Source organism: Dryas octopetala, chromosome 5 (genome assembly GCF_963921425.1).
Source record: "Dryas octopetala chromosome 5, drDryOcto1.1, whole genome shotgun sequence".
Taxonomy (NCBI): Eukaryota; Viridiplantae; Streptophyta; class Magnoliopsida; order Rosales; family Rosaceae; genus Dryas; species Dryas octopetala.
The window spans coordinates 12,764,957-12,776,594 of NC_141370.1; the positions used below are offsets into that span (position 1 = coordinate 12,764,957).

The window sequence follows — 11,638 nt, forward strand, 5'->3', positions numbered from 1 at the left end:
CTTTTACATCAAAATTAAGGATCGAACAATTGATCTAATCTGTAGCATTTATAGTGTAAAAGTCTTCATTTGAACAATTTTGATCCTTTACTTTCCAATTTGGTCAATTTAGTTTTTTTTTCTTCATGATATTGGTCAATTTAATTCCATTTTTTTCTTTGTTTGCTAGTTCCATTAGTTTCAATTTGAACAATGTTATACTTTACAATTAATCCTCTACTTTTTTATTTGTACGTATTAATAATATTATTATCTCTCTCTCTCTCTCTCTCTCTCTCTCTCTCTCTCTCTCTCTCTCTCTCTCTCTCTCTCTCTCTCTCTCTCTCTCTCTTATGCATGTTATACTTTACTTTCCTATACTGCGAAGCCTCCTCGAAATTTCGATCGAATCAAGATTATGACAAATGGGTCCATTTTCAATCAATGGAGTACACTCACAGTTGTCACTACTGATATTGTCTGATGATTAATTACCCAAGAAATAGTAACAATTAAAAGCTAGCCCTACTGTATATCTCCCTCTGATCTCTATATATATGGAGCTCTAAATGAATATATTTTAAGGAATAACAGATTAATAATATTCAAATATATCCACCAAATTAAAAGCCATGGCCTGCGACAAGGGCTTCTCCAGCAGTTTTATGCTGTTGAAGCCAGAAGAAGTTGGGTTGTTTGATCTCTTTCACATTTTGTTCTCCGCCAAGCTGGAGGAAAGAAAGTTTGTAGATTGCTCTGAGGGGTCGACAAACACTGATCAGGAGGACAACTTCAGGCGTCGATGGCTCATATTCATCTCCATCTTGGCCCAAAAGTTTCTGCAATTTGTGTCAAAGCCGCTATCTTTTTTGGGATCGACCATCGAAATGTGTTTGAACCTTTTGTCATGCAACCGCAACAATGTTTTTGTGCTGGTGCTCAATTTCTTCCGAGGTTAGTCAATTGACTCAATTTGCTTCCTTTTGTTTGATGTAAGAGAAGGGGGATCGAAATTAAGACCATATTGCAAACAGAGATATCACTACACCAATAGTATATATAACGAGACCAATAGTTAATAGAGATTCATTGATTTACTTATTTAAGTTTATTTTTTCCATATGATTGATTTGCCTGCTTCTATTGTAAATATGTTAATTACTAGCTTATATTTGATTTACTTGTGTTCATATGTCTAACATTAATTGGGTATTTTACTGTTCCTAATTTAATTAACCATTTAAATATGGGATTAGTCAAACCCAATAAATCTATTGGCTTTTTTTTATCCACGTTGCTCAACCTTAAATAATGTGTGTCTTAGCCGAATTATGAGCTCTATTATTATATATGTTGGGCAACAGATCAATGTGTATTTACTACTAATTTTAAATAAGGCGTTTGGTAATCAAATTCAATATTATGTGTAGTGTTTTTAATTAAAAAAAAAAATTATGCTAATGGATCACCTAACTTATTTTGTAAATTATTAAGTTATCTTTGTTCACTTGAGTTTGAAGGGATTTGAGCATTCATTTCAAAACTAATTGGAGATATGAGAAGTACCTCAAACCCTTATAAGTCACTAGTAAGACTTTTACATTTTTAATGTGAGATTTCTCTCAACAAGCCTTTGCACGTGTGGCGTCATTTAATCCTAACACGTGGACAATTTAATTGGGTGATATAGAAGCACGTGTGGCCGTTAAGCGCATCACGTGAATAACTTGGCTCTGATACCATGAAAGAATCTGAACATCCATTTCAAAATCAATTGGCAATAAAAGAAATACCTCAAACTCTTATAAATTACTAACAAAGTACTCATATTTTTAAGGTGAGATTTCTTTCAATATGATTAACTTCATTCACACCCATAATTTATACGAAGCACACAACAAATATCAGTATGTTAGAACTACACCAATATCAGTGTGTTTGAACCAAGGAGGAAAATTTCTTTTTTTGGAGAGGGCGAAATTTTATCACAATACCATATAATTTTCGTTTTGATTTCAGAATATTTTGCCGAAATTTCAAAAATTTCCCCGAAATCCTCAAAATTTCAGCGAAATTTTTCGCTGGGTAGGATTTCTGGGTTTAGGGAGGTTGGGTTTTGGGGAGGCTGAGGCCGTGGAGGAGGGAGGAAGAAAGGAGAGACTGGGTTTTGGCAGCAAGGGCAAGATGAGGGAGAAAAAGATGAGGGTGGGCTGGGATTGAGATGCCGAGAGAGAGAGAGAAGCACGGGAGATTGACTAATTGAGATAAATGAAAGAAAGGAGATGAAGAAAAAAAGAAGAAGGCTGAAAGAGAAAGCCAGAAAGGAGAAGTAGAAGAAAAAAAAAAGAGGGGCTGAAAGAGAAAGCCAGATTCGCCATAAAGAAAAAAAAAGAAAAGGAAAAAGAAAGAGAGAGGGAGGAGAGAGAAGAGAGAGAATGAGTGTGTCATCTGTATGTGATACAATACCTATATTGTAGACAAACTCATTAGTAGATTGATATAGTCATACAGATAAATAGATACGTGATTATTCCCCTAAGTGTTTGTTTTCCACATAAGGACAGTCTAGGTGGGTTCCCCTCCTGATGTGTCTGGATTGCATGCTATAGGTTTCGAATGGTTCAGTTCAGTGCATGTATCTTTCTCCAATGAAAATAATGAAGCCCTCTATCCTTCAAAGTTCAATCATTTTCTTAAATTAAACACTAGTTTTTCATTGGTTTCTCTAATTTAATTTTTCCCTTTAAATTTCCATCACATGTCTACAAGACTACAAGTGCGTGATTAACTTCTAATACATTTTTTGTGCAAATGTGTGGTCCAAATTAATTGAATCATAATTTATCAAAAAAAAAAATTGTTAACAAAGTTTTTGTCCATCAGTATTCAGGAGTCAGGAGCCTTGCCAAAGAATAAAGTGAAAATAAAAAGTGTACTGTCCATGTGTGATTTTTTTTAAAAAAAAATATATTTATAATAATAAAAATTAGAAATCTTAAAATTATCAAATTTTTGGCTTACAAGCTTATGTACAAAAGTAACCAAACAGTTGGTTTTGTTTATTATTATTTTTATTTTTATGTTTAAACAACTGGGCAAAATCAAAGTGGTAAAATAAAAAAGATAGAATTTTGATACATTATTTTTGACAGTTCAGTCTATATAATCTTATATCATATGAAACATACTATATAATTTAGTTTTTTGAATATTTTTTTATTAATGTAGTAAATAATATGTTAAATAAACATATAATAAAGTTTCATTCAAAATTTTCGTATTTTAATAGCAATTTTCGTCGTTTTTGTCGAATCGAAATTTCCACAAAAATTTTCGTTGAAATTTTTCTCGAAACCGAAATTTTACTCATTAGTTTGAACTAAAATATCTTGAAAAAAAAAAAAAAAACTACATAAATATTATGGAGAACCTTCAATTATCTCCCTCGTGGTCACGAGTTATAAAAGGTTTTCTTTGAAAAGTAGCGGGCCCCGGAGACAAATTTCAAAGCCGCCCACATGACTGCTGCTAATGACTAATGATCGACGGTGATGCACTTTTCTTGGACATTGGTGCCCGGCCCTCTTGAATTGATTGGTTCTCATAACAACCAAGAACTTTTTTCGGCCACGATAACAACCAAGAAGTAAATTAAGAGTAATTAGTCTTTCAAAAAAATTAATTAGGAAAACTTTCAATCGTAAGATTGTGATGTATATACTGGCTTTCACCAAAATTATTGATGAGTTTGTAACAGACAACAAAGAGAGACCTTAAAAATTTATCAATATTGAAAACTATTAAGTTCTAACCAGTTAATTCATTCCAAATTTACCAGTATTAAAAAATAAAAATTAGTAAAGTAAATAGGAGGAAAAAGGCAAAAGTATTAGGATTAGAAATTACTTAAGTTTGGTATATATTAGGTGATGTGTTAGCTAGCTAACTATTAATTGCATGCTCTAACCCAAACCAATGAATGAAAAAATCCATAGATATATATTATACTCAAGCCATATAAATAATTGTAATGTAAAATAATAAAATATACTCTCAAGTCTCAACACAACCAATAAAATAGTTTGTGATTTTTATTTTGCTTGTACACTAAGACGCAGATGGGCTCATCATGTTGTTCAGGGAAGGTTGTAATGCCAGATAAGACATCAGCAACTTTTGTGTCATTCATAGGGAATCTTGACAAGCGAATGGAGTTGGATAGTAGCATCAAATATGACAATGCCAAGTACCATGCAGCACTCTCTATGATGGCTTCTAAAGCATCATATGAGAATAAGGCCTACATTCAAACTATTGTCAGGGATCATTGGAAGGTATGCCTTTAACAGTTGTTAATTAATTGATTGTTATATTCGATCCCTTCTTAAAAAACATTATGCTAGTATTAATTATTGAATCTGCTTTTAATACCATAATGTAATTAATTAATCTTGAGCAGATGGAGTTTGTGGATTTTTATGACTTCTGGAATGGTAAGAATTAAGTAACCTACACTGATCAGTAAGTTGCTTCATTCAATTCTTTTCAAATTCGCCACATATCTTTTCGTAATTTGCTAGAACACTACTAATTAAACTCTAAAAATTTAAACTATAAGATCGAGAATGAATCAACAATAATATCAAGATAGTGTCCATAACCCTCCTTCACCTACTGCAATCTCATCTTGTACGTACATAGAAAGGCAGACAAATATATGTAGACAGTATATATGAGCAAGCGCCATCTTAATTGATACCATGTTAACAAAATCGATCACTAGACTCAATCATTGCAACTAACACAATTATCATATGATGATATAGCATGTTGAACTATAATGGTGATATATATTGTTTTAATCTTTTTGTATACAGATTATCAACAAAAAGCCACAACCCAGGCCTTCTTGCTTCGTGATAAAACTGCTGACCATGACACCATTGTTGTGGCCTTTAGGGGAACCGAACCCTTTGATGCGGATGCATGGTGCTCAGACTTTGACATCTCATGGTATGAGCTTTCTGGGGCAGGAAAAATTCATGGTGGCTTCATGAAAGCCTTGGGTTTACAAAAGAATGGTTGGCCAAAAGAAATCAAAAAAGAAGATGGCAGCCACACTTTAGCTTACTATGCCATTAGGGACATGCTAAAGAAATTTTTGAGTGAAAATGATGAAGCAAGATACATAGTGACAGGTCATAGTTTGGGTGGTGCTCTGGCAATTCTCTTTCCAGCGGTTTTGGCTCTGCATAGTGAGACATGGTTGTTGGAGAGGTTGCAGGGGGTGTATACATTTGGGCAACCCAGGGTGGGAGATGCGAAATTTGGAGAGTTCATGGAGAAACAATTGGAAGAGCTTGGTGTTCGATATTTTAGGTTTGTTTATGGTAATGATATGGTGCCAAGGTTGCCTTTTGATGACAAGGCCTTGATGTTCAAGCACTTTGGGACATGCCTCTACTATAATAGGCACTATGAAGTGAAGGTAAGCACCTCAAAGTTCTTTATTCTTTTTAAATCATAATTCCTGTGACATGCACAGACCCAAACAAACACTAGACTAGGTTTATTTATAAAATAATATGTTTAGGATTATCAAATTTATTTACCAAATTTCTCATAAACGATGTGTTAGTTTATATATCAGTATTTATTCAAAAATATTTTTTTGTCAGACAATCTGACAATATAAGATGTTTATATCGTTAGATTGTAGATTTAAACTATTGAGTCGATCAGTTGGTGTATTGAATATATGATTTAAATTCACCCTTAACATTATATACTATATAAGTATTTTATGTTGCCAAACCGTCAGATAAGATAACATTATATTTAATATCTTTCTTCTTAGAAATAAATGATCGAGGTTAATATATTCATAGTGAACTCAAATTCAAAGAACAGAAACATAATCATATTATTTGGTGACAAAATTAATAAACAGATTTAATAAGTGTAACTGTTTTTGTAATGCACTCATGCAGGTTGTGGCAGAAGAACCAAATAAGAATTACTTCTCACCATTGGGGGCAATACCCATGATGATGAATGCCTTCTTCGAGCTGATTAGAAGCTTTACTATTTCACAGGCCAAGGGACCAGACTATAAAGAAGGGTATTTTCTGAGAATGTTTAGGATAATTGGGTTGGTGTTTCCAGGCGTTCCAGCTCATAGCACCCAAGATTATGTTAATGCCACCCGATTGGGATCCTCGGATGTGTTCCTCCCAGTCGGCCAGTCCCACCCAAACACATATCGATCACATGAAGATGTATAAGAAACATATAGTGCTTACAAGTTACAAGTTTGAGGAGGACATTGAAATTGTGCTTGGGACAGGGAGGCCCTTATAATTAAGCTTGTGATCGATATTGGTAACAACTAAGATAATTAATTAGCATTAAAAGCTATCATTTTCTTTATCACTTTTTGGGCAACATTCAGAGAATCAATTATTGTGCTTACAATATTAGTAGTAGTTGATTGTTGTGTGCACCTTTCATAATTTCTTTGAATGTATTTATGTATTTAAATATTATTAAATACAAACTTACCAACTAGTTAATTATTAATCTAATAATATTTTTCTTTTCTCTTACTTCTATTTCTTTTAGCTTCTATCCCACGGCCCGTTCTTGGGGTTGCGTATAGGTTGGCTAATGGCTCGTTATTCTTTGGATTGCACTTTGGCTTTGTTTTGGGTGGAGGAAGAGCCGGATTGGCTGCTTCTGGCCTCTACCACATTCTATATATGTGTTTCTACAAGTCAATGCATAAGTTGGCCTTGAGGCTTTTGATAAATTAAAAAAAAAAAAAAAAAAAGTAGAGTTTGTCTCCACTTTGTTGGGAGAGATCGGAGAGATATAAGTTTGAATTTTCATTTTCCAAATTGAAAAAACAAAAATAAAAATTTGAAACACCCCAAGTTTGAAGTTTGAACATAAGTACATTATCTGGACTCCCATGTGGGTTAACGTTGATCAATGACCTGTGGTTGGGCAGTGCCCAATAGTGAAAAGTCAGATCACGACAGCGTCCTTGTGGTCTATACATGTATGTGTTCATTAGCTACCATATTGAGCAGTGGGAGATGGCCAAATTTTTAGTAGAATTATCTTTATTAATAATTAAAATCCTTTTTTGGGTTAGAATTAATCCTGTCTTTATTCACTGCCCAATATGACTCAAAGCTATAGAATCAAAATCCAATCAAGTACCGGGGTCTAATAAAAATTGAAGGCATAAATTCAATTTAGACACATAACTATATAAGCTATTTCAATGGGGTCTATGAACTTTAAAATATTTCAAATATACACCCGATCTATTATCTAAATTGAAAAATGAATTTATGTCCATTGATTCGTTGAGAAATCAGTTAAATGACAGCTTGGCTTTTGCTAACCAGGATTACTTGGCGATGTGGCGCTATCTCAGCAAACATTTCTCGCCAAATGAGCGACACATGCCCACAATTTCATAATAATAGAGAGAAAGAGTTTGTGAGCCCATGTCAAGGGTTAGATGGACCCGTGTCGCTCGACACGGGTCTACTTAACCCCTGACACGGGTCCACAAACTCATGATCTCTTTCTCGCTTGTTGAACACAAGTGAGAGATTTATATTCGAATTTGGGGGAAAACGTGATGTTTTTGGGAGACTAAATGGTCAGGAGAGCGTTCGACGAGCGGGAAAGAGGTGATAGGTGTGTGGGCCCGTGTCAAGTGGACATGTGTTGCTCATTTGGCGGGAAATGTATGATGAGTTGGTGCCACGTCGCCAATTAATCCCCATTAGCAAAAACCAAGCTGACATTTAACTGATTTCTCAATAAATTGATGGACGGAATTTCATTTTTCAATTTACATAATAAATCAGGTGTATATTTGAAATATTTGAAAGTTCGTGGACCCCGTTGAAATAGCATATATAGTTATGTGTCTAAATTGAATTTATGCCAAAATTGAATCTTATTTAAGAATGAAAATCTAACAAGGTAAAGTCTTTGGGGTTAGCCCAAGCTAGTGATGAGGGTGAATATGATATATAAGGTTTAAGATTATGGTAAGTTCTAGGGTTCGATTCCCTCTAATGTAACCAAAAAAAAAAATCTAACTAGCTAGCTAACTACGTTCTTGATCTTTATAAGCTTTTTTTTTTTTTTTGTGGGTCGGGGTAACTATAATCTAATTTCACATGTGTCTATTTTTTTTATTTTCTTTTCCCCACTGCCCAATTTCTGTTTACTTATAACTCATCACATGTTAAATTGTAATTAATTCAAAGACAAGAATGTCTGTATACATGTAAGGGCCAAGCGTTCTTATAAATAAGTGGGTAAATGACCTTTGAAACAACAGTTCTAAACCTCATATACATCAGAGCCAGCTGGTTTCTTTTGTTCCCAAAGATCATGGCTTCTTACGAGTTTTCCAATAGCTTTCTAGTGTTGAGACCAGAGAATGGTTCCTTCTCCAAACGAGCTCACTAAAGGGGAAGTTAAAGAAAATATGATATATTTTTGGTCTTTGAATCCAAGCAGCAAAGAACACAAGTGAGATTAATTACACATGGGAGTAGAAGAGTGATAATCAATAAATAATTTACCCTTTGTTGATGCAAATTTCCGTAAGATAGATGCAACAACTTAGAAGTGGTGATCTGGCTGATCAGATGTCTTGTCGGATGATGACGTGGATGTTGATTTGAGATCTTCCTGTATGAAAAACAAGATCAGAGGAGATGAACCGGTGTGGTACCAGCCAAACACGCTCCGATGATGAAGTCAGTGATGTGTATTTGGTGGTGTTTGAATGAAAGTGGGGAAGAACAGGTGATGAACTTGGGAGAATGGGAAGAACAAGGTAAATGTTCTGGGTTTATTCTCAGCAAGTTGGGTATGCTTTTGGTGAGTAAAAGTTTTTGTAAGTGTTTGCCTAGTGATAGATAGATGATGAATTTGTGCATATAGGTTGGTTTATATAGACAAAGAAAGTTGTGAGGAGTAAGTTACCTGCATGTGGTTGACTGGTTGGGAAAGACCCACGTGTTCGGTCGTGAACAGTAGCATGCACAACTACCCACCTCCTTTGCATTCAATGCTGCATTGAATGCAAGGATGGAAGATTCAGGTGAAATGCCCCAATAGTCATAAATGTGAGCTGGGAAGTCTCATCTGTCAGAGGATCCTGTCAGGTGCACTTGAGTATGGCGGTTCGTCCAAACGTGATCTTCCTTAGAATGACGGTAGGAAGCCGAGCCGACTCGAACACATGTCATCACGTGTAGACACGAAGCCCATGTGTGATCGGGTCGGACATGGACAGTCGAACCGAGCCGATCCGGTAGGTAGTGATCCTTTCAAGTCGTAGTTGGCTGTGACTAGAGTTTGAAAAAATGTTCGCCCCAGGGCCGAGTCGAACCGAACTGGAATGACCGAGGAAATATGAACACTTAATCTTTTGGAAGATCCTCAGATCGGATCAGACCGGGTGCGAGGGATTCGTCATGATGAGCCGATCCGAGCTGGCGGGGAAGGTGCCAAGCTGTGTGATGATGTGGAGGTCCAAGTTTGACCATTGAAAAGTCAAACTCCGAAGTTGTATCTGATCAGCCACGTGTCAAGCCATGATTGGCTGTTGGATCGGCGTGGGTTTATCCACAAACACCCTTGATAGCTAACTACAAAACAAATTCAGCTCAAATGAGGGATCCATCGTTAATTCTCTAGTGGGCTAGCTTTTTTCTTTTCGATCATGGTCTGTCCGGTCAAGAATCCATATCCATTATATTTTTTCATTTCCACCCACTAAAACTTGTTCTTCCATCGCTACTTTTAATGCGGAAATCTTTGTTTCACTTTAACTTTTTCCTGATTTTTTCAGACAAACTAAGGTGATGAGGTATTATATGTTTATAGGACTTGTGGGGCATCCTTGGTCAAGAGAGAGCACTAGAATAATCATCGCTTTCTGTTCATGTTCGGATAGTCTTTCTTTTACAAAGCGAACGTAAAATTGTTGTGGATTTGTGTTAGTGTATTAGGGTGCGTTTGGTAATGTTTTACAAAATAGTTTTTCATTTTACAAATTTAAAAAATAACAAAAATGTATTTGGTTGTCATTTTGAGAAAACAATTTTTGAAAAACACAAAATAGAATTTCTAGTTTACAGTGTAAATTTAGAAAACGACTAAATGATGTTTTCAGTGAATTTAAAAAACATAGAAAATACGGATACAAATTAAAAAAAAATTACAACTGAAAAAAAAAAAATAAAAAAACATGTGATCTGCACCTCCTCCCCACCTAGCCAGACCCACCTTCGGCGGCAGCCCTACCCCCCGCCGTTGCCCACCTCACTCATCTCCTCTATTCCTATATTTCTTTCTCTCTCTCTACCCATCTCTCAAAATATATACTTTGTAATCCCTCTATAGTTTCTAATTCTTGCTTCAATAAACGAATTAAAACTCCCCATAACATCTATGACAGGAAGCTCACAAGCCTTAACAACCTTTACATAGAGAAAATACATCCGTTCAACTAGATCATAGGTGCTTGCAGTCTTGTCTCCATTAATAATACGGTCACCAACAATTCTTCCACCTCCAAAGTAGTTGCGCTGGCCGAGGTGGGTTGGATTTTATGAAACTTATTTTTTTTTTAATTATATATTTTATGAAATTGGTTAATAATAATTTATAATTAATATCTTTTGTAAATATAATTATTTGGTTGTAATAATTGGTTAATATCAAATGTGTTTTCATTATTTTTGTTTTATATAATTGTTGTTCAATTACGCTACCAAATGCCTTTTCATATTTTGAAAATGTAAAATTTAATTTGTCATTCTCATTTTATAATACAGTTTTTAGAAAATTATTCTGTAAAACGTTACCAGACGTGCCCTTAATATTTCACTGTTTTCACATATAAATATTATAAAAAGACAAATAATATATGTATATATAATATATGTTTCATGTTAACACGATTGTAATGACTATTCAGCCAAAAACGTGGGACACGAGAGATGAAATAGTTTGTGATATTTTTAGCCATGCATTGGCGTAAATGAAAGTAGTAGTACTTTCTTGGTCAAAAAAAAAGACAGTAGTAGTACTTTCCCCAAAGGCAATGAATCCTTTTTACTTCTCTGGCTGATGATTAAAGGCAAGTCATCTCTTAAGAGTACTTTTTTTATTCGAATCCTGCTCAAATCTCACTCTTGCTTTTGGACTTCTTTTATCTTTAGGAACATGTTTGTCTTGGTCGGAATCCCATATTTCATTCTTATTCTCTGTGAAACACGATCAAGCTCCTTAAACCAATAATTAGTTGTTTATTTTGTAGACATTTTAATCCTTAGAGCATCTCCAACAGTTTAAATATCTTCTCCTCCCTAACTATATTAGCTTATTTTCTCCCAAAATCATTCTCCAACAGATTAGCTAATTTAGAATTTACTTTTTGGTTAGCTAAATTTGAGTTAGTGGAAAGAGAAAATAATTATAGTTAAAGTGAACCCATGCATACTTAAAGAATTTTTGAATTCTTTAAATGCAACAATACAAATTTATTTCACATAAGTCATAATATCAAATTTTAATAAATAATAAAATATCAATGTTAGCTAAAATAGAGAAC

General features: G+C 34.5%; 1 protein-coding gene across 1 annotated transcript; it reads left to right on the forward strand.

The window, feature by feature from the left end:
- The first annotated feature begins 583 nt into the window (after window positions 1-583).
- On the forward strand, window positions 584-6,529 carry LOC147284437 (triacylglycerol lipase OBL1-like). Its single transcript, XM_086244588.1, has 5 exons — window positions 584-933; window positions 4,120-4,313; window positions 4,439-4,472; window positions 4,857-5,467; window positions 5,970-6,529. Exons 1-5 carry the CDS (start codon window positions 612-614, stop codon window positions 6,261-6,263), a joined length of 1,455 nt encoding a protein of 484 aa, XP_086100714.1. The 5' UTR covers window positions 584-611; the 3' UTR covers window positions 6,264-6,529.
- Window positions 6,530-11,638: the final 5,109 nt, after the last annotated feature.